The 22,455-nt window shown below is 43.0% G+C and overlaps 3 protein-coding genes across 5 annotated transcripts in view; 1 reads left to right on the top strand and 2 right to left on the bottom strand.

Moving 5' to 3' along the window:
- HIRA (histone cell cycle regulator) overlaps positions 1–17,560 on the bottom strand; it is a 34,619-nt gene extending 17,059 nt beyond the window's left edge. Inside the window, exons 1-10 of the mRNA XM_080355597.1 lie at positions 17,329–17,560; positions 9,833–9,895; positions 9,003–9,113; positions 7,975–8,065; positions 7,410–7,504; positions 6,520–6,615; positions 5,075–5,235; positions 4,028–4,195; positions 3,434–3,547; positions 1,671–1,741 (exon numbers count right to left, since the gene is read on the bottom strand). Of these exons, the coding sequence (XP_080211723.1) occupies positions 1,671–1,741; positions 3,434–3,547; positions 4,028–4,195; positions 5,075–5,235; positions 6,520–6,615; positions 7,410–7,504; positions 7,975–8,065; positions 9,003–9,113; positions 9,833–9,895; positions 17,329–17,365 (1,007 nt within the window). The 5' untranslated portion in view covers positions 17,366–17,560. The remainder of the gene's footprint in view (positions 1–1,670; positions 1,742–3,433; positions 3,548–4,027; positions 4,196–5,074; positions 5,236–6,519; positions 6,616–7,409; positions 7,505–7,974; positions 8,066–9,002; positions 9,114–9,832; positions 9,896–17,328) is intronic.
- Positions 17,561–17,839: 279 nt separating this feature from the next.
- MRPL40 (mitochondrial ribosomal protein L40) lies at positions 17,840–20,960 on the top strand. 2 transcript variants are annotated; one of them, XM_080355280.1, is made up of 4 exons: positions 17,840–17,989; positions 18,597–18,680; positions 19,666–19,824; positions 20,177–20,960. In XM_080355280.1, the coding sequence occupies exons 1-4, from the start codon at positions 17,946–17,948 to the stop codon at positions 20,484–20,486; spliced, it is 597 nt and encodes a 198-aa protein (XP_080211406.1). In that variant the 5' UTR covers positions 17,840–17,945; the 3' UTR covers positions 20,487–20,960. The 2 variants fall into 2 exon arrangements, with proteins under 2 accessions (XP_080211406.1, XP_080211405.1); XM_080355279.1 differs by having other exon boundaries at positions 18,540–18,680; positions 20,177–20,956.
- On the bottom strand, positions 20,955–22,411 carry LOC308047052 (synaptic plasticity regulator PANTS). 2 transcript variants are annotated; one of them, XM_080355281.1, is made up of 3 exons: positions 22,188–22,411; positions 21,694–21,861; positions 20,955–21,132 (listed from the first exon to the last, which is right to left on the bottom strand). In XM_080355281.1, exons 1-3 carry the CDS (start codon positions 22,248–22,250, stop codon positions 21,007–21,009), a joined length of 357 nt encoding a protein of 118 aa, XP_080211407.1. In that variant the 5' UTR covers positions 22,251–22,411; the 3' UTR covers positions 20,955–21,006. The 2 variants fall into 2 exon arrangements, with proteins under 2 accessions (XP_080211407.1, XP_080211408.1); XM_080355282.1 differs by lacking the exon at positions 22,188–22,411 and adding an exon at positions 21,940–22,178.
- Between the last annotated feature and the right edge of the window lie 44 nt (positions 22,412–22,455).

Here is a 22,455-nt window from a genome sequence, read left to right as displayed (position 1 = left end):
TGAAAACATAATAGTGTTCAGATATTATGATGATGAATCCAGGTCTAAAACTCTAAAATAGAAACGAGACAGCTGTAACAATATAGGAGTATCAGATTTCTCTGAATTTACTCAGTCTGTTTTCAGAAAAGAGCATGTTTCTGGGAACATTCTGTATTATTGACATTTTAGCCATACATTTCAATTTGTAAACAGGATATAAAATAACAAGCTTCCTGATGATCCTTTGTCTCTCAAATATTCCACAAAACCATTTCCTCAGAAATTGCTAAATGTTAACCAGCTATTACTCCCAATGACTGTATGCCATGAAAAATGTTCAAACTGCAGATGGAGCAATAAAAAACACTACAGGAAAACAAAACTATTCAAAGCTATTGTACTATAACAATAGCAGCAGTTCTCATGAAATATTCCACTTACTGGATTTCTAGCCCTCATCTATTAATGAAAGCAAAATGTTTTGGTTTTGAAAACTTTTTATGTTGCTTTACTGAGCTTCATGGCAAAATCCACGTGGCACACAGAAAACAGGAAGTTATACAACTGTAAGCTTTAAAATTTACAGCATAAAACCACCCAGACTGTTATAGCTATTAAGGTAGAATTTTGTTAGGAAGAGCTAGAATTAAAGCAACCTACATAATCAGCTGTGTGTCTATCATGAAAATGAGTATTTTCTTGTACAGAACCCTTAACTCGTAGGTGCAGAGTATTTTTTTTTAATACCATTTGCTGAGTGGTCTCATGGTTATTTCTCCCTTATTATTCAAGTTTTGCAGTGAATAAAAAACTATTAAACTCTGCATTTTTTATGACCAAGACTTAGGAAGAAAGCAGGAGAGAAGAGAGCACCACTAACTGCAGAAAAACAAGGTTTAGGACAGCAGACTGCTGAGATAATGGCTTGTCCAATGCAATCCAGATCACTAGAGGTGTCCTGCAGCCTCTTGGGAAAGTTCAGCAATTGCTCTTCAGCTACCTCCTGTGGTTGGCGGATGGGGTGTGTTTGGGTGTAGTAGGTTCATTATCCTTTCTCTGAGACTTGCTACATGATCAGCCTCTGCTACTCGTCAACACAGAGCAATTTACACCCTTCACACACACTGCAACACCACAGTGTAACTACATTTTCACTAAAACCAAAAGCTATTGCATTTACTTTTTTCAACAGGAAAATCCTTCAGGCAATTCAAATGATGAGTGAATATTGCGTGTGTGTATAAATGAGTAAATGTATGTATACAACATAAAAAAAAAAAAAGGACTTTTTATTTTGGTATATTGTGTCCTTAGGCATGATGGATCTAGAAGGTTCAGCTGAATTGTCCACCATGTCATGTTATAAAATACATATTCTATGAAAAAAACCCAACAAAACAGAGAATTATAAAATACCTGTGGAATGAGTTCCTACTTGTTACTGCATAACATTATAAATACATTCATTTTTATTCAGTTTTAGTGTTACACAAATCCCAAGTGAACACATGGTACTTGCTAATGTTACTACCAAAGATGTTGCAGCAGAACCAAAAACTTCAGGAACCAATTATTTGTGTTCCAACAGCTACAGTCTGTACTGTTTAAAGGTATTTCCAGTTAATCCATATATCTAAAGTTGACAGCAACACTTGGGCTTTTGTAACAAATGTCAGAAATCAACTTACCAGGAGATGTCCATGATAGACTTGTCAAACAGCTCATGTATGACAACTAAAGGTCGTTTCAGACACGTAAGCTTAAAATAGAAGAAATAACACTCAAAAATTTAGAAGTTCTATGCTACCACAACCCCATTAATACTCTCCCAGAGTCTAAGAACATTCACCAGAAAAGTTCTGGCGAGGAGACAGCTGCTTGCCTGATGGTGTATCTGAAGTTACCCATTCAACCCCTGGCACAGAGATGCTTTGGAGAAGAGCTGACATTCAACCTCCTCTCCCTTCTGAAACACGGACTGAGTTTCTTAACCAACTTTGCCTTTACATCACAGTCATAGAACACTCTCTACCACTCAAAGAGTAATTCCGCAGAGGCTAAAGACAGCTTCTATTCTAGGCTTTATTGAGATAAGGATGTTGCAAACTGCCAGCACAAGAGGAAGACAGAAAACAGATTAGGTTTCCATGTCCTCGCTCAGACTACTTGTCTAAGTAAGTGAAGCCTGTCCAGAGCAAAGGGAATTTGACTCACAATTATTCTTAAAGATTATTCCTTTACACTTCTAAATCAGTTTAGTAATAAAGAACTGAATAAGAAAATTCCCAGTAACCTGTTCTAAATCAGACATTCTAAGCTCTTTAATGTTAAACCAATGGATTTAATATCTATAGCATATAGTACAAATGAAACGAAGCAGGAGAAGCCAATGTGATCTAGGATGTTACACGCCCATAGGTTCACAGTGTAACTGCAGTGTAGCAGTCATCTTCAGTAGCCATTTCTTCTACATTTCCACAGTTATGTGTTGTGTAAGTATCTATTAAGCTCTTCAGGGCAAAGACAGCCTGTAAATTTGCATCTCTACAATACCTAGTATAACTTCAACAGCCACCCAAAGTGAAACCATAGTATAAATAGAAAGTAAAATACACTGACAGTGATACTTTGATATGGGTATGCACTGGTAGCATTGCCAGAAACAGATTTAGTGTTATGCATTTAGCAATTGATGGATAAATATCACACTGGAATCTATAAATAGTAGATTGCAGTTAGCAATTGGTATGTTCTGGCACATGTTCTCATCACAAAGTTTTCAGGATCAGTTAAATTTACTCCCTGTCTTTTGCAGTTGCCAAACAAACAGTCTTGCATTTATAAATTTGAGAATAGCTCCCTTCTCTTCGCCAGAATAACAATTTTAGTGAAGATTTTAAAGTAATACCCAAACTCAGTACTGAAAGTATACTTAAAAGGATCATTCACTTTCACATTCCTTTCCATAGGAAAGAGAGAAACCAGAACAAAGCACAAAGATGAGCTGAATGTATCTCAGGAACTATCCTGTGCCTGCTATATTCTCCTCGTACCCACAAAAGCGAGACAAAGCTAGACTCCAAGAGTGATTAATGAGTATGTGGCCTAAACATGGAGAAACGGTAAAGTCTCTTTCTTATGAGACTCACATGGAGAACGAGTAAAATACACAGGAAGAAAATAGAGCTGAACTGTGTTTATTTACTGTAGTAACACATTATTTCCCTTAACGGCTCCTCCTTACCAGGGCGCACAGCCTGCCCCTGGCTTCTAGCTGCTCTGGGCTTTAGAGAACTGAACTAACACCAATTCACAGCTAATCCAGGAACAACAGAAAAAAACCCCACAACATGAATCTAAATATAAGACCTAATGCTGTACACATGGCTTTTGTAACCCTCAGGTTATCCAAATGACCATGTTAGTCAGAGGCAGCAAATAAACCACTTACCCAGACAGAAAGAGATCGATCCTTACTACCAACAGCACAACAGCAGTAGGGACAACTTGACTTGGTGGAGCTCCCATTCTTTTGCTTCTTTTTGAAGATCTTTGGATTGAATTTCTGAACAAATAAGATGCCCCAAATTTTATTACAGTAATTACATTTTATAAGAAATTTGCTTTAAAAGTAAGTTTTCCACTTAAAAGTGAAAAAGAAACATTTCCTAGAAACAAAGTCCCTCACCAGACTCTGCATGTGCTTTCTTACGGGGCTTTCTGAATGCCTTAACTGGAATGGCAAATAATATTACTAATGATCACAAACCAAATAGAAACCCAACCCATGGAACAGCTAACAATGGTAGCATTTGGCATTCCTAACATGCTCTTGTACTCCTCCCTCCTATCTTGTTCATCTGTGTCCAGTTCTCTTACCACAGCTGGTTGCTTCCAACATGTAAAGTTGACACTTTTTAATCACTATCATGCATTTGCATTACTAATCTTGACCACCTATCTCAACCTCTTGTCCCAGTTATGCATAAAATTATGAAAAAGGTCACAGTAGAAGTTTTACTTAGGGTAAATTACTACCACTCACCACTACGGTAACTGCCTTCCGATGCCCTACGAAATCCATGTTGGTTTTCCATCCATCTCTCTCAATGATCTGAGCAGTAGGTCCAGAATTATTCATGGCGTGAGCAGAAACAAGATAGTGACCATCAGGCGACCAGCTGAGGCGCAACACATGAGTTGTCCCTCCACACTGACAAAAATAATTAAAAAAAAAAACATACTTGAGCTTTAAAAGTGTTTCACGCACACAGGATTTTTCATACAAACTATTTAAATTTTAGATTTAGGAATATGATTACAAAGTAAGTCTTTTGTGTGTACAAAAGAACGACATCACATACAATCCTCAGCACTTCAGCCATGTTTATACAGGTGATCTAGTGTAACTCATGAAGCCCTATCAAAAGAGGGAGAACTTTAAAGGAAACAAAACGTAAGTCTTTTTGGATACTGTACACTCACTATTCATCCCAGTCCTAGTTAGTGACAGGGCTGCAGCATACCAGCTGCTAACAATGAGACTTGAGCTTCCAACACCAGCTCACATATGAATTTAGGCATTTATAGTGTATTACTAAGAGTAATTGCACTAATCATGATACCATAAGATGACTGCAAAACACTCAACTCAGTAAGCACCAGTTTCAGACCCCAGAAATTTGATCTCTTGGTCAAAGTCATCAGATAACAGTCCTATGATGCCAGACCAAAGATCCCTCCCAAGTACTTATTTCTGATAGTGGCCAATACAAGATGCATAGGGAAGAATGTAAGAACAATGTAATTAGCGTGCCAATGCTTCCTTGGAATAAGCTCTATATTTCCAGGAAACTACCTAATTGTTTACATAAGCCATGTAAACCTTTGGCACCCACAAGATCCAAAGTCAATGACAGTCTCAATTTACTCATGTAGTGTTCTTTTTCCTCTTTTGAATCTGCCACCTGATAGTTTGATTGGATTCGTCACTGTCAATTTAACTACTGTTCACGCAGAATCACAGTTATTCTTACAATTTTCATTCATTCTACCAGGAATTCACTTTCAATGGTCACACATTCTGAAGTACCTCATCAAAGGGTTTTGTGATGCTGGTTTCCAGCTGCCAGTCCATGGTCCGCCACACCTTCAAACTTCGATCATCGGCCTGAGATGCAATATATTTTCCAACAGGATCCCAGGTCAGCCCTTTCACCAAGCCAGAATGCCCCTTCAAAGTGGCAAGAATTTCTGCGCACAAGGAATTGAGAACAGAGAAGAGTTACTGATATCTTCTTTAGGACAGACAGCTGAGGAGATTTGCAAGATCTTTTAGAAATATCTTATTAAATATAACCTCTTTTTAATGTACAAACAACAACAAAATATCAACAAATTTAAAGCAAACTGGAACCTGTGTTTAAGCTAAGAATGATATTAAACAGTGGGAAATAGAACTCTGGACAGAATAAGGGGTGCAAAAGTCTCTATAAGAAATAGATCAGAGCAGGAAGACCAGCAGAGCCCAGGCAGCTCAGAACGGCACTTTCAAGCTATGGAAAGCAGCAGTTTAACCGGAACTTCAGTTAAACATTCACCCTTTCCTCTGTAGCCAAAGATGATGATATGCTTTATGGTTATCACAACAAATTCAGCTTTGTGCAAACATGAACTAAGTCAAAGTTGCGACTGAAAAGACACACAAGCCTGGCAGACCTGGTAACCTACTTTCAGTCAATTCTCTTGCTTATCAGACCATGAGAGAAGAGGCTGAGAGTCTGAAAACTCTGATATCAAAATTTGAAGCAACCCTAAAATCAATGGCAGTGACTGAGCACAAGACAAGGGGAGATTTAGCCTGCATCAAGCTACATGGTGAGAAGCAGCCAAATAAAGGTGGATGCTCACAAACTGCTGCAGACCCTTGCAGGGCACTAAAGCTCCCCGTGTCCCGGTTGCGCCTGCCAGCGCGTCCCTGGGCAACAGGGACCTCGGGACTGTGTGAATTGCCAGCACTGCAGCAATGGAAAAAGGCAAATAGCCATCAAATGGAAGACTTGAGGGCTTCTGCTACTGTGAGGCTCCCTGAGTCCTTTCTTCCTCCCTTTCCCCATGTAAAGCCACATTGCTTATTAAGCAGCAGCATTTAAAATGAGGTAAATAAGACAATGTCAACCCAAAGGCAAATCAACAGAAAGTCTCATAGGTACAAAGGCAACAAGGAAAAATATATGCATAAATAGATGTGATATTAAGCTGAAGTTCTATGTATTTGGGATAAGGTGAAAGGAAATTAAAGTAAAATGAGCAGCACATCCTGAAGGCAGCTGTTGTCTACAGCAGAGTGGTATCCACTGCTCATTGCCATCCAAACTTGGAAGAGGAACTGACTCACCAGATTGCAAGTGTGTCACCTCAAAAGACAGACAGCCCATTCCCACACAGAGATTTCAGACAGCAAAACACACACATGGAGGAAACACCTTGTTCACAAAGCTTTACATACTTGCACATCTGAAATGTAAGAATTCTTACCTGGAAATTTGACAGCGTTCCAGATGACAACAGTGTTATCCACACTGCAGGATGCCAGCCAGGCATCATGCGGAGACCACGCTACATCCATGACATCTGTTTAAAAAATCCCAAACGTTTCCACATAAGACATTGATGGCAAACAGAGAAAATACCACTGAGAAATTATTATCATCTCACTAGAGTGGAAGATGAGAAAGAACATGGCAGCACTCATTGGGAGTGAAGCTCTCCAATTTATAATGCTCAATGGGGAACAAAAACAAAAAATCCAAGGCAGAGAATGCAATGTTCAGTAATTATAGGAAATACTAATGCCTGTATAAAGTACTTTGTCTTGTTTTGAATGAAAAAGCAACAGCAGCTCTTGCAATGCACTTGCTTTATTCCAACACACGTGAAGCAATCAAACTGGTTTCAACCTTGATTTTGATCATAGCTCATGTCAGCAGGTATAAAACGTGTTTGAAATTATTTGGTTTATTCATCTTCTGCATTGCTTTTTAGTTATTTTTTCTAAACAAACATTAATATTCTCTGGTTTACAAAAACTTTACCTTTTGACAACCAGGAGATTGTTCACTGCACGTGCGAACATTTATTTAAATAAAAATATAGTTCAGCTTCCCTTATTTAGATTCATTTTAAAGCTAGAAAATACTAAAATATAGGTCTCTTAGTTGCTATTTTTTCTACTATATAGCTGCTGGAACTTGTACGAAAAATCAGCATTTGATTAAAAATGACATTTTCTTTTAGATTTTCATTGTTGCTCTTAAAATAATGACTGACTTGCTAGCAAATACATACATTTTGAGCAAGAAAATGGGGCACCGAAACCCAATTTTTTTCCAGATACATGCAAATTCATTCAGCATCTTTTAACTCACCTCCTGAATGGCTTCTGAGAATTGATACACACCTCCACTGCTCAACGTTAGTAAGTTTGCTACTAGAACCAAACACAGTGCTAGGTCCAATGTACCTAATTAAAACAGAAACAGTGATCAACAGAACCACCTCAAGTTCTTCAGACTTTCTTTCTAAAGAAAATCAGCTGCACAGCACACTTGTATTTTACGTTCAGTTATTGCTGCAATGAAAACTGAAGCAAAAAATAAGGTATGTTTTAGAGAAAGTAATTTGAGTTGTTAAAAAATTAGCTTCAATAAAATGTACAATTACTACAGATAGAAAAAAAATGGTAACATTTAAGCTAACTCTTGAAATCTCATCAGGAGGTTTTCTTCAAGGCCAGAAGAAAATGCCTCAGCTCCTGGAGAGGAGACAGAAGAGACCAAACCTCCAGTACCAGTGATGTGGGGTCACAGGTTTCGGTTCCTCACCCACCAGGCAAAGCGGTGAGCTTACAAAAAGGAAAGAAACACTAAGAGATGTGACAGAGTAACCTACTTGAACTAAAATATAAAACTGAGAAGGAAGAAACATGCTTACGCAGCTCGTTTCCACACCATAATCAACTTGTCATCTCCCCCTGAAGCCAAGTAAACTCCATTGTTGGACCATCGCACACAGTTCACACAAGCTGAAATGTAGAAAAGAAAGTTTGTAAGATGAAATATGAGAAGAAGAGGTTCTGGAGTGGGGCACAGAGTTTGTAATAAGCAAAAGCGGGCACGAGATGTTTAGGATTTAAGTGTGCTTTTTCCACTCAAAGCAGTTACTCTGTCCGCTTTAGATAAATGAATTGGTACTTATCTTTCAGTAGCAGTTGAGGAACTACTCGCTGAAAAAAAACGCCAAACTATTCCTTATTTAAAAAAGCTTCAACAAAAGTAGCTCAAAAGAAGAAAGATTAATATTGACCTAACAAAGGAAACTGCTTGTGATAAATGAGCAGGGATTAAGAGGCTAAAGAAGAAAAAAATATATCTTGAAGAAGTGGTACAGCTTGTTCAGGTAACTATACTTTCAAATGTACTGTGCAATAAATCCAGGATCATTTAGAACTATAACCAATATACTTCATATGATGTTTCCTCCATACTTAGTTTCTCTCTTGCTCTTTCCTTCAGAGCTACTCGGTTTCTCAGAATGTGCACTATCAGTTACTTTGCGGACACAGCTGGAAAAAGCTCATATGGAGATTTCCAAAGGCATCTATATTTCTCTGTACATTTTCTCACATTCTAACACCACTTTCTGCTGAGTATCTAAAACCGTATATACCCAAAGTATGAGACCACTCTGCTGTATTTTACTGGTTTTTCACCACTGGACAGGGCATGATTTTTGTAATTACAAACATGTAATGCTTAAGTTTTGGTAAATTACCATCAGTCTGTAAATATATCTATTTGTATATATATATACATACACACACACATTAAAAAAGGTGTTTAGATGAGGTGCTTAGAGATGTGATTTAGTGCCAGAGTTAGGCTAGGTTATGGTTGGACTCGATGATCCTGAGGGTCTCTTCCAACTGAAAGGATTCTATGATATATAAAAACCTTTGTTACCTAAGTGATTGTCCATCTGACAAAGCATCTTGGGAATATTTTCATTCTTTTCATCTTCCTCTTTCAGGACAGGGGCCATATTCCAGATCACAACTTTCCCAGAATCCTGACCTGTATGAGAACAAAAAGTTCCTTCTTTAAATACATGCAAAAGAGCTCTTCAACTTAATCTCAGTTCCAGAACAGATGCTAAAATGCAGGCTTTACTGCAGCGGGAACTTTAGAAACAATTGAGTACAGATGTCATTCTGATATAATTACACAGAGACAGAAGTGTTCTATTTTTCTTGAAGCTATTAAAAATAAAGTAATACAGCCTTGTTCAAAAATCATGTTATTGATATCAACTATAAGGATTAATATTTATTATAAAATTATATTTTTAAAAGATACATTCAAATCCTAAACTGCAATTATTGTAGCCGACATAAAATTATTCACTATTGTAATCCAAATAATATTTGTGCACATATTTCTTGAGCTATTCCATTTATATAATTGGAATTTTTTGGTACCAATAGCTCTACTATTTAGCAGGTCAAAAACCCAACTTCACATACAGTTTCTCAAAAGAAATTTGGGCAGTATGGCCACAACTCAATTATTGCAGCTACTATCTCAACGATGCCCACAGGATGAGTACATTAGAAAAAAGTAACTCTGAACAACGTCGCTTTTCAATACATTTTAATGACTTATATATATCTCTAAGAAACAGATAATTATGTAAGGGATGTGTTTTAAAAGGGTCAAACTGATTAAAGTGCTGTGAAGGCACAAGGTTGTTATTATCACCCCAAATTCTGCCTTCTATCAGTACGCAGACGTACCTTGTCCTCCTGTTGCAAACTTGGTCCCATCTGGGTGAATGTCCACTGAAAATATTGGCTTTCCTGGAATTAGAGAACAAGCAGCAACATACTGAATTGTTTTACAGGCAAGAGAACAAAGTAACACCAAAAGAATGGTAACTCTTCTGGCTGGTGAATAAGTTTCTTCTTCCAAAAGTTACAGTTGTAAGAATTACAGCTGACTACAAGAGCTGAAAGCAACTTAATGACAGCCTATTAAAAGTGGATATGAATGTTATCAAGCCGTAATACACCAGTGATAACCAAGGACACTTAATCCAGCAGGACATGCCAAATGCCCCAAAGAAGAATAAAACCACAAAGCAAGTGCCAACGAGGCAAAACCATATTTGAGTCAGGAATTTCTTCCAGGTTTCTAGAGTTCATTAGCTGATGACCTGAAGCAAGCTCTATTCTGGTTTCTGGTTGGGTTTGGTTTGTTTTCTAAATCCTCCCCAATCTCAGACTCCATCTGTTAGTCACACAACTACCTGTCTCAAATTTAGACTCTACTATTATGAAGTGCTTTTACCATAAACCTAGCTTTTATTTTTATGGCTTCCATATAGTCAAAGGAAGACTAACCAACTCTAATATTACTCTCAAATCTTTCCGTTCTCCATATGCTACCTCTTTCAGAAAGAAACTAAGTTTTATGAAAATGTAAACCCTATTAAAAATAACTAACACAGCTGGGGAACAGCTTTGGAAACCAGACAACCCTCACTCAGCCTGTTCTGCTCCAAGCACTGGATCACATACACTTTCCTATATGTTCACACTTCTTTCAACCTTCGCAGGAGGAGAAGGAAGAGGGAAAAGTAAACTCACTGCCTTTCGATGATGCTCAGGGAATTACCACTAAGGATTACTTGAAGGAATATGCATGTAATTTCCACGTTCAAGTAGTTTTTGGCAGCAATTCGAACCCTTTCCAACTGGAATGCTTTTACAAGCCAGATCACATACATGCCAGTATAAAATAAGGTAATTTATCGTAACAGCCAAAAGAACTAGTACCCACTGTACCAAGATTACTCAACAAATTTCTCATATATGTCAATTCTTTCACTGTACCTTCATGGTATGTTAAGACATAAATGACAAAACCTGGAGAATGTATTCAGTGATAGATTTTATTGCAACTGTAGAATCTGAATTCCTTGACACTACACTGCTAACAAAACCCTCACCCAAATACGCAGTATTTCTTACTTTTTGAGGGATAAGCATTTTGCTTCATGTCAACTCTTATTTTCTTTATGTTGACTTGTTTTAAAGTTTATTTTATTTGGATTTATATTGCAACTGAAATGTGATTCCCCTTAAAATTTTTACAGGCAGCCAAGCAAAGACCTTAAGCACAGTAAGAGCACTCAACTTACATTCCTTCCAAGTCCTTCAGACCACATAAAATACATAAGCTGAGACTGAGCTGTGGGTTTTCTTCAGATTGTTGTGCCTGATTCTATCTTTTATTCTGTTAACTTGAATGCAACATACAGGGCTGAGCGGAATCTTTTGAGAAGCAGAGGCAAGCAGCAAACCTTTTGTCCTTCTCAGATGTGGAAGTTCCCTTAAATTATTTGAAATAGTTTAACCCACTGACACTTCTGATCATTCTGGTCACTCCTCTTATCAGCCTCTTTCATTTCTCCTGTCTTTTATGACGTGGAGGGGAACTAGCATTCAAGACAGTGTTCAAACACAAATGATCCATGTATTTGCATAGTAGGATAATGTTTTCTTTTCACTCCTTTTCCTGGCATAAATTTAGGTTTCCATCTAATGAGTGTTGAGCAGATATTTCCATAAAGTATGAGAAACCTTAAAGCTCAGACCTCAGTGGAAGTCATTAGGTCACAGGGCATTATTGTACATGTGAGGTTTAAAAAGGATATGGACTTTGCACTCGGGAAAGGTAATAAATGAAGCCCTCAGGAACAAATGGAGTTTCTTACATGGCTCAACTGTGATCCAGGAAGGGACCTTATTCCACAGGTAACTAATCACACCCAATGACCTAACCCAGTGTACTGCGCTGTTCCTCAGAATTTGTGAATAAGCTCAAAGCACAATGACTTGTGAACATGAGGCCTGTCAAATTAATTTTCTATAGGAGCCACGTAAATATTGTTTCCATCTGATGGATAGTCCCTAATAAACTGGACTAGTTTCTTCCATCTCATTCTCACCAGCAATGCCCAGATGCATCCAGTGGTAAACCTTTAGATAAGCTGCTTCTCCCTAGAAACAGTTTACTAAATCAAGTTCCAGATTTCTCGGAGTTTGTACAGATAAGAGTCTTTCATTTTCCATAAACAGGAAATCTGCCAAACTACACCCAGCCTCAACATGTCACACCCTCTTCTTCATAGACATTGTGCATTAATCAAAATGCAAACAGCAACTGCAAAATGCCATGTCACATACTGGCACAGCTGAATACTTACAAGTCATCCTAGATGAATTATTATTTACAGGTCAGTCTGAATTTTTTTCCAAATGGCTTTGGATACTATTTCCAGATCTGGGGGTAATATAATTAAACACGGACTGTTCAGTTGTCAAGCTTTCATTTCACAACACTCTCACTCTGCTCTTCTACCTCAAGTAATTTTATTAGTGGAAGAAAGCACAAACTTCAGCTGATAAAAGCAAATCAAAGGGGGATGCAACTACTTATGAACTAGCTCAGGACCACAGGGCATCAGGATCTCATCTCAGGACCTGTTGTGGAAGCCAAGTGTGGCCGCAGCTCTGTCTCCATCAACTACTGCATACAGGAACCTGAGCTCCAGCTAAGATCATTCGCATCCATTTTCAGGCAGCAGTAGCAGTACTGTGTGTTTCAGCACCAGAAGGCTTAGAGACTTCATGGGGGTGTAATCCAGGCCAGAGAGCACCTCATTTGGACCCATTAGCCAATCCTCAGAAAGGTGTCGTAGCTTCACAATTTATTAGAAAGCAGCACATCAATGTCACAAGCAAATTCTGTTCCTATCTAGCACAAACACTGCACAAAGTTTCAGGTCAGTTTTGCCACATACTCACATTCAGCAGTGCAGAAATGGGTGAAACACACACAGAGTTGACAGTGATGTGTCCAAAGTTTCAACCTCAGCAGTAAGAGGCATTTGAACAACAAAGCGCCCGCTTGGAAAGGGACATCTCCCCAGTGCCTGCTCTTCTTGGCTAGAGAAACATGCGGCTTGCCTTGACTAAACCAGATTATTTAGATTTTAAAAAGGAATCACTAGTAAATCTATATATTATGAATGTATATTAACTCTTAGACATTCCAGAAGGAATCTATATTTTTAATACACTTCTATGTCCATCCCTTAAAATACAGAAATTCAATAATCATTAGCTTCTTTCCCCAGGTAAACCAAGCCTTGTATTTGTTTCCAACTTCATCAATCTACAGATGTCAAATTATTCAAAAACAAAAACAGTTTAAGTCACCACAGGACAGAAATTTAGCAAGACAAAGTAATTACCAGGGTCCCCTTTCCTCCAGGGTACCTGTATCATGGGAATACCATTTATAGTGGTGGATAATTGCCACAGGCTAAAGCTATGAGACTTGGTCCATACTATTTGTGGTTTATAAATTGATCACAGATACTGGGTTTTTCCTCACTTCCTTCACTTTCTCAAAATAATGGAGAAGGAACCATCATTTGATAGCAACTGCCTCCTTCCCCAGGTTCATGTCTTTACCTGATTACGTTGTTAAATCCTGTCGAAACAAGCCAAAAGGCACAGGGTCCCTGTTTCAAAGTGACTGATGCTTTCCCATGCTCCTAACAGGAGATGTGTTAGATGTCCTAATAGTCATCATGCATCAAAACAAAGTGGTAACATTAAAATCTAACACAGTGTGTTTTAAGACACTTTGCCATCTTGTAATAATTTCTAAAAAAAAAGGTTTAAATTCTTGAAGCTCCCAGCATCACATTGTATGAGGAAGCAAACCAGCTTCATTAAAAACAGAACACATTACGATAGACCAGCTGTCCTGTTAGATTATTTGTTTAAAGAACCCAAATATATGTTATGTACTTACAAATACCAATAATGAAATGCCTGAAACAAAAAGTTCTGACTAAGATAAAGCAAACCCAAGAAGTTCCCATATTTAAAAAAACACATCAGCTGAAGCAAAAAGTCCATTTTAAATATTGCATCATTTTTGTTTGTTATTTAACTTTAGGCAATAATCAATTCAATAAAGACAACTTCATGTCAATTTCTACCACAATATGCATGAGTTTCTATTCATTTTGCTTCCAGCCCATCTGATATATAACATCCAACATGACTCACAAATCAATTCAAATATTTACATTCCACCATTACAGCTTGGAGAGATAATAAACTCCATGCCCATATTTAAACAAAAGCAGGCTCCAATTTCTACAAGTTGTTATATGTGAACAGCACCTTGGGGTTTGCACAGGTTTCTCAGAACGGCAAGGGACCTCCTTTCCCACGGGGCTCGGCGTTCGCCTGCATCAGCCGTCTTTAAGCACCAGGGCTCTCAAACCTTGTGTGCCAAATATGTATATACAGCTGTGGGATGAGTGATGCATCTTTACAGAGGTACCGAATGGAAAACTGGGAGGCAGGAGCAAACCACATCATCTGTATCGTACTGTCATCTGCTCCCACCCCAACCAGTGGATTGCACTTTTCAATATTCTTTCCTGCTCTAAGTCAAAGGAACATAGAAGAGAAGAAAACAACAATAAGGAGAATGCCATGTGTAGTCGAATAAACTCACACTGAGTGTGAAAAGCTTATGGAAAATGTATCTGAAGAAGAAATGTTTCCAATAAGTATTCAGATAAAGAGACATTAAGAATTCCAAGACAAAAACTTGTAGAGCCAAAACATGTTAAAGTGTTTTTACTGTAAACGCACAGCATCTCAGCTGAGCAGCATCCCATTCCCAGGTGTATTCATTTCCCTGCTACACCACTATCTTCTAATATCTGTTATCTCGAGGAGAATGTATGCCTGTAAGCATCATTAAACTCATCCTTGTCCATTCAGTAAAGTACAAATCCCAAAACTGAGTGGGGAGAGGGAAAGGCTGGAATGATAACACATTGATCTGGTGAGTGGAAGGGTCAGTCTGGCTATCGGGACTCCAGTTCACAAACCATCAAGCAGCCTCTTGTGACCGTGAGGAAAACAAAATGATTGTGACAAGTCTCCAGTGCACACAGTAGAAATTATCTTTACCCTCCTTCTGGAGAGGTTTCAGAGCAAATATGTGGGCCCTTAAACAGTGACGGAAGCTTCTTGCATGCAGCGATGCCTGCAGGACCCAGAGCCTGGGTACGTTAAAAAAGGCAGACTAAACTCACCAGTTTTTATCTGGCACTCCTTGCCCCAAGGATAAGAACGTATGAATGTTATATAGTCCTGTATACACTAGCAGACCTTAAAGCATTTTACAAATGAAGCCAGTGATGAATGTCTGTTTTGCAAGTAGTGAAACTATGACAAAGTGACTTGCCCAAACTCATCCCAGCAGGACAGCGGCAGAAATGGGAATCAAATTTGGGACTATCAAGGCCCTGTGCAGTGCATTATCCACTAGCAAAGTATCGCAGGGCTTTATAAATGGAGCCTCACTGCAAAGTGCTTGGCTGAAGACTGCTTTCTGCAATTCACAAATTGATACCAAAATGGCTAGGTGTATTTTAAATTGCTACAGATGTCAAACACACACCCGTACCAAAAGGTGCACCCATTAAAGAAATAAGGAAAGAAGTTACAGATCTAAACTCTGATCTGCAAAGATTTAGGCCAAATGTTTTTATTCAGCTGCTCGTGTGCTCCCATTGAAGATCCAGAGGGACATGGGACAGTCTGCCCACAGGCAGCCACATATTAAGATGTAAATGCTATGTTTGTTTAGATTAACCAAGCAGAAGTGTAAAAAAATATGTCAAATAAAGTACTTCCGTGGTTCTTTTGGTTCACTACTAAGTTTTGTTAGGTCCATCTGCTGACTATATGGCCCCTGGACAGTAGTTCAAGTAAAGATGTAGGCAAATTGCAACTCAAGGCTTCAGTTACTGTTCTTAAAACCTGCAGCATGATTACAAAGACAACAACACACGCGGAAAGGCAGCTGTAAAGTTGCATCTGAGGTTTTTAACTCAAAGCGCACTTCTTCGACTTGAATAAGGCAGTCTCCAGATGGGATTTATTCTAGATACCAATCAGATAGATGAATCCGACTACTGACATTTAGACAAAGCATTTATTTCAGTTGAAATAAAGCTATATGAATGAATTTGAGGACAAAACTTGCATAAACAGAAGTGGGCTCTTCATGTTGAGATTTCTTTGCACTGCTTCACCAGGAACAATACAGGTATTACTCTGGAAATTTATCTTAAGTGGTGTAAATACATAACAGTGATGCTATCCTGTACTCATTGCACTTAAAGTATAGAGCTTTCTGTCAATATTGACACTTCATTCTAAAGTGGTTTAGTTCACAAATCTCTACAAAATCACTAGAGGAGTGGCAGACAAGACACTAGAACTTCAGAGGGTTGTTTTGAAAGAACTGTTGGAAGAATATTTTTCCTCTACGGTCAACAACAGTACAGATGACTTATTGCACTTGGGGGTTTTAAGGCTGGACCTGACTGAGCCACGTGAAACCACCGTGGTGAGTGTTGCACATGGGCACGGGAGGTCTGTGCATCCCCGGGAGCACCCGGCCGCTGCACCGCCACCTCCTCACCCTTGTGCACAGACTCCACTCGATTCAAACTATTACTCTGCGCTTTCACAAGCATCAAGTCGCCCAACATCCGTGCCTGGCAGGTAGAAGCAGCTCAGTCCCAGCGACCCGCACTTCCCCTCCCCAGCAAACGCGCTTTGCCCCGCGAGAGCCGTTCCGGCCGCCGCCCGCAGCGCGGCACCTCCAGCCTCCTCCTGGGGGCCGGGCTGAGCCCGAGTCCTCCCCACACAAACTCCGCGGCTCGGCAGTCACGCTGCTCTACAAATCCCGCTTTCGTTTCCGCACCTCCATCCACCCACCCACCCACCCGCCCCTGCCAGCCTCCCAGCCCGCTGCCCCGCACAAGCGCCCGGGATCCCTGGGGGGTGAAGACTTGTTGCTCCCCGCTCCCACCGCCGCCCGCCCGGCGGCACCTGCCCGCCGCCGCCCCGAGCACGCCGCGGGGACCGAACGGCCGCTCCCGAGGCTGCGAGGCGGCAGCTACAAACGGCTCCGGCAGCCCCGGCTCCCCACCGGCCGCCCCCGGCCCGCGGCCAAACCCGCCCCACGCGTGTGCCGCGCCCCGGCCCCGCCGCCCCCGCTCTCCGGGCCGGCCCCCCCCCCCCCGCCCCGCGGCCCGCTCTCCCGCGCTGTCCCGCCGCACCTGCCCGCCCGGCCCCGCAGCACCTGCTCCCCGGCGGCGCGGCCGGTCGGCCCTCACCATTGTGGTTGACCCAGGTCGGCTTCAGGAGCTTCATTGTTCCCCGCCCGGGGCCCCCGCCGGCCTCCGCCCTCGGGACCCCAGGGCGGCTCCGCCCGGGCTGCCTCCGCGGCCGAGCGAGCGGCGGAGCTCAGCGGCCGCCGGCCACCATGGGCCCCCGCCGCGCGCCGCTCTGCCCGCCCCCTCCGCCGGCCGGAGCCGCCTCAGCGCCGCTCCATGCCCCGGCGCCGCCCGTGCCGCAGCCCCCGCCGCCCGGCTGCATCCCCCACTCCGCTCCCGGCGGCTCCCGGCAACGCCGGAACTCGGCGCCTGGCAACCGCCTAACCGGCCCGGCGGGAAACAGCCGCCCCCGAGCCCCGGCGTTCCCCCGCCTCGGCCGGCGGGGGGCGAGATCCCGCGAGGCGCCGCCGCCCCGCCCCCAGGGCGGCCGGGAGCGGCCGGGCGGGCGGGCGCCCCCTGCCGGGCGGAGCGGGCCGGCGGCGGCCGGGCGGGGCTGGGGCGGGGCCTTCGCTCCCGGGCCGCAGCACGGTCGGAACGCTGGTGCGCCGGAACGGTGGCGCGGGAGCCGGGGCGCGGCCGGCGGGCAGTGCGTTCACCGCTGGCGCCGTGACGGAGCCATGTTGGCGGCAGCGGCGCGGGGGCTCTGCGGGGTCCGGCTGAGGTAGGGCTGGGGCGGCCACCCGGGCCCGCGGGGAGGGAGCCCAGAGAAGCGCCCTTTGCTCGGGGTTCCCGCCGCTCCGGGCCCGGGCCCGTCCCCGGGCGGGCTTCGCTCGGCGGGGCTCCCCGCGCTGGGCCTGCGCTGGGGGTCGGGAGCGGGCCGGGGTGGCTGGAGCAGCCGGTGCGCGGCCGCCTGGGCCGGGTGTCTCTGTCGTGACGTCCGCCGAGGTTTGGGAATCGGCACCTTTCTCCTCCCCATACGAACGGAGGGATTTTACCGCTCCAAAATCACCGCTGCAAAGAGGCCGTGATCGGAGCTTTAGAATAAAATCACTCTAACGTGCTCATAGACGTAAAAACCCGTGTCTGCTTTGCCCCTTGGTGCCTCGTGTATTCACAGAAATGAACAGCCCAAATTTTGGGATTGGTTACCTGACTGAAGAGTTTATAATCTCTAGGCAAACACTTTGTATTGTCACGAATTAAGAAGCCAAAAATTATTTTAAACTCATTATTGTAATTTATGACTGATAAACAGCTCTTGTGTCTTGCAGAACCAATGTGATCAAAGCAGTTTCTCCTCGTGCTGTATGTTCCGTTTTCTTCTGCAGCGCGCGGCTGCCCCAGCCGGTGCCGTTCCGAGGAGGTCACTGGCAGACAACGCTGCTGGCGCTCGGGGCATCGCTGCCCGTGCGGTGAGTGCCGCTGCCATGTGGTTACACAGACGTGTTTTCATCCTTACAGGAACACGGATTTTCCCAAGCCTCAATTAACTTTTGACTATTTTGCTATTGAGTCACTATATGCAGAAGTAGTTAAGAACTCGAGAGTTTAATGGTAACCTACAGAATTATCGCTTTATGCTTGTGTGTAGTTATATTTTTTTCCTCAACCACACAATGTGGTTGGAGATGTTCAGATTTAAGATGTACTCCAGAATTCCCTTTTGAGCGACAATGGAAATGAAAGCCTCGCTGAACCGAAAATACTTTACTATGAAGTGCTGCTACACTAGACAGCCTGCATATATGTGTTACATTCTGGCATCCATGCTTTGATGCAACTGGTAGCTATTGGGTACCATCGGAGAGACTTTCACACCATCAAAGTTGTTTATTTGATCTGCAAGGCAGGAATAATATCCCACAGGTCCACTGCGAGGATTAGTTTGTGTTTATGGAGTGTGGCCTATCTTATCTTGGGTATATAGGATCTGTGTGGAGGAGTACATCAGGGGAGTAACATCTGCAGCCTGAATTTAGTTCCAAATGTGGAAATTCTAGAAGCATGTGTAAATCCACTCACTTCTTTAAGGTGAGATAACAGGCATATTTGCAGATAAACCTGTTACCCGCTCTGCTGCGCTCTGAGCCAGTGCAAACCCATTCCACTTCAACTTTTGTGGAACTTCCTCAGGTCATTCTGATGTTCAGCACAAAATTGGAGGTTTCTTTTCTCAGGCAGGTACAGTTATGTCTGCAGAAAATCTCACAAGATGTGTTGCTGTCTCCTGGAAATCACATTACTTGAGTAAAGCTAATATTTGTGACTTCTGTTAGGGACCAAATTAAGCAACAGGAAGGAGCAGTCCTTAGGAAAGTAAACTGGAAGTGAAAGCTGCTGGTGTTGAATTAAACGACAAAATATCTTATTTTATTCACCTAATTATTTCCCTTGTAGAGCACAACCACAGAAGAAGAAGAAGAAAGTAGATGTAAAGAGAGAGCAAGCACAGAAGGATCGTATGAAAAAGAAGATTAAAAAGTTGGAAAAAGCTGCCCCAGAACTGATTCCAATTGAGGATTTTATAACACCAATTAAGTACTCAGATAGCAACAGGTAAGACTGTCTTTCACTGTGCACATGCATTCATGGTAGAAATGCTTCTAATTTCTTTCTCTGCAAAACTGCCATATAGCACCAGCCTTGGTACAAAACCTTTATCTACTTCTACCAGGACAAAAATTTAGAAAGCAAATTTTATTTGCCTCTGCTAAAAGTAGTGAAAAATAGTAATATGAATTTCCTGTGAGGATGTCTGGAAGACCTCACAGACACTGCATGAATGAAACGTATTCTCTGGCTTTGGTGGGGGTGTTCTGGCTGGTGGTGGGGCTTTGTTTGTTTTAAAATTTGCTCTTTGGGGTGCAGGCTATTTCTCTATTACAATGTTACCTTTTTCTTTTATCAGGGCGCGAAGTCTTCCCCCTCTGTCATTTGAGGAGACTGAAAGAAGAGTTTTACTTATGAAAAAGTGGTCTTTGTTTAAGCAGAAGCAAGCTCAGGCAGAAAAGAAAGCGATTCAGACCCTTGTAGAAGCTCAGCAAGAGGCACTGAAGGAACTGCGCCTTGAATCCGAGGAGCTGTATCAGGCAGCGATCAGACGAGACGAGAGGCTTTTCCCCTTTGAGAGAGATGGACCCGATTATACCCCACCACTCCCTGGTTATGATCCTCCTGAAGGAAAATGTGTTGATATCACTAAAGTGTATACGCAGTGATGGAGGAGTTTGTTGTTCATCTGGGAGGAGCCACTCAGCTGACTGAAGGAGAAAAGAATGGAATAAGAATAAGCAACTCCTTCTGTTGGTTAAAATACTGTAGGTGTGTGACTGTGAAAAAAAAACAAACAAACCCACATTAATGAAGTATCTGTTTGGAGTTTTTAAACAGCCATCTAGGTAATGCAACACCCAACAGAACTACACTACCTTACACTTGTGCTATGCTAGAACAAGACAAAGTATTTCATGGAACACTTTATCCTGGGCTTGAGAGTTGCTGAGATGAAATCCTGAAATGTAAGACAGTAGTAAGAGACCAGAATCAAATTAAGCACCTCAGTTCTCCCTTTAAAAAATACTGGGTGTTCAAATAAACTCTTCGGTATTTTTGGATGAGTACTAAAGTATTGCAGGGCAGCTACAGTTGTGTAATTTCAAGATGACACAAAAGAATAAAGTAACCAGCATAGTTCTGCACTGTGTATTACGTTACTGACCAAATAGCAAAACAGTCTTTCTAATTTGATTTGTCTTCATCAAGTGGAAGGTACCAGTCCGGTGGTGGGCTCTTCCTGAGCTTCCACACTGGAGCATATTTCTGTTTTTCCATGACGCGAGCTCTTTCACTCTTGCACAAAGCTTCCTGAAATACAGGAGAAAAGTATTACCACGATACTGCTGGATGTTCTAGTCTTACAGAACCTATTTCTTGCTGTGACTATTGGAGATAAGGAACAGAAATTTATCATGCTTAAATAGCAGCACCAAATGCTAAGTAAGCCAGGTTACAAGGTTTTAACCATGTAACATTTATATTTTGCCTATGACTCCTCCATTATAAAGACACCACCGCTTATGTGCTATCTTTCCCCTAGAAGCCATCCTAGTTGGCTGAAAGGACAAGTTGTGCTGAAGGGCTCTCATCTTTCAGCCTTATGGGGCTGTAGCCAGGAATGTTCCTGGACACCCCAGGAACACGTTTTGCCTGTAACATGGCAGCTCTTCGTATTAAGAAGGAAATATTAGAGTATATGAAATAAAGAGCTTTTACAGCAGAACGCTGTGGAAATAGCCCCGCTGGAAGCTAAGCCCATCTAATCCACCTCCACCCCAAGCAGCCGCCCGGTTTTCCAACCCCTCCCCGTGGCGTGTCCGCCAGCCGCTCGCTGCCGGGGCTGAAGGGGCAGACGGGGCCCGGCGGTACCTGCGCGGCGGCGGCGCGGCCCCTCTCCCAGGCGCGACAGGCCTCGTAGTCCTCCCGCCAGCGGCCGCAGGCCGGCAGCTCCCCGTGCGTGTAGTAGTGGTGGAAGGCGTGGCGCAGCCCGCGGCAGTGCTTCCACTCCCACCAGTAGTCCTCGCACGACCGCGGCGGCTGCGGACGGACACAGTCCGGTTAAGTCCCGCTGCCGGCCCGGCCCCCTCGGCGCCCGCCGCCCCTCGCCCCGCTCACCCGCCAGCTCCCGCCGCCCGCCATGCTGCCCCCGCCCGAGGGCCACCGCCCCGCAGCCAATCCCCGCCGCGCTTTGCAAGAAGACCGGCGGGTCCGGCCAATGGCGAGGGGCGGCACAAACAGGCTGTCTCGCCGCCCCGCCCCCGGCCCTGCGAGCCAATGGCTGCCTGCGGGGCGGGGCAACCTGGGCAGCACGTGACTCCCACCGCTCTGACACCTCCCCTGCAAAAACCAGCACTCCGACCGACCCCAAACCGCCGGTTTCCCGTCAATTCTCTTCCCAGGGGCGGGGATGCAAACGCTGGGGCCATGAGGCAGCGCCCACTGCTTTTTTTTTTGATCTGAAATCACCACACCAAGGAGACACGCTGGTTATCAAGGAACCTTTACTCGGCTTGTCAGCAGGGAGCACAGGGGTTGCACCCAGTTACCCACCTAAAGCTCATTAACCACATGCCAGCACTCAAAAGGATGCACAAGTTATTACTGACACCACTGTTCTGAAGCATGTGACAC

This window comes from Nesoenas mayeri (genome assembly GCF_963082525.1).
Source record: "Nesoenas mayeri genome assembly, chromosome: 17".
NCBI classification, from domain to species: domain Eukaryota; kingdom Metazoa; phylum Chordata; class Aves; order Columbiformes; family Columbidae; genus Nesoenas; species Nesoenas mayeri.
This window is presented reverse-complemented; position numbering and strand designations above follow the sequence as displayed.

What these genes read in the sequence shown, in the direction of transcription:
- MRPL40 (XM_080355279.1), top strand. Translation starts at nt 17,946, where the DNA reads ATGTTGGCGGCAGCGGCGCGGGGGCTCTGCGGGGTCCGGCTGAG. An exon ending in GGGGCATCGCTGCCCGTGCG is followed by an intron (nt 18,681 to 19,665) that starts GTGAGTGCCGCT and finishes TTTCCCTTGTAG; the next exon opens with AGCACAACCACAGAAGAAGA. An exon ending in AAGTACTCAGATAGCAACAG is followed by an intron (nt 19,825 to 20,176) that starts GTAAGACTGTCT and finishes TTCTTTTATCAG; the next exon opens with GGCGCGAAGTCTTCCCCCTC.
- LOC308047052 (XM_080355281.1), bottom strand. Translation starts at nt 22,250, where the DNA reads ATGGCCCCAGCGTTTGCATCCCCGCCCCTGGGAAGAGAATTGACGGGA. An exon ending in CGGGAAACCGGCGGTTTGGG is followed by an intron (nt 21,862 to 22,187) that starts GTCGGTCGGAGT and finishes GTCCGTCCGCAG; the next exon opens with CCGCCGCGGTCGTGCGAGGA. An exon ending in GCCGCGCCGCCGCCGCGCAG is followed by an intron (nt 21,133 to 21,693) that starts GTACCGCCGGGC and finishes CCTGTATTTCAG; the next exon opens with GAAGCTTTGTGCAAGAGTGA.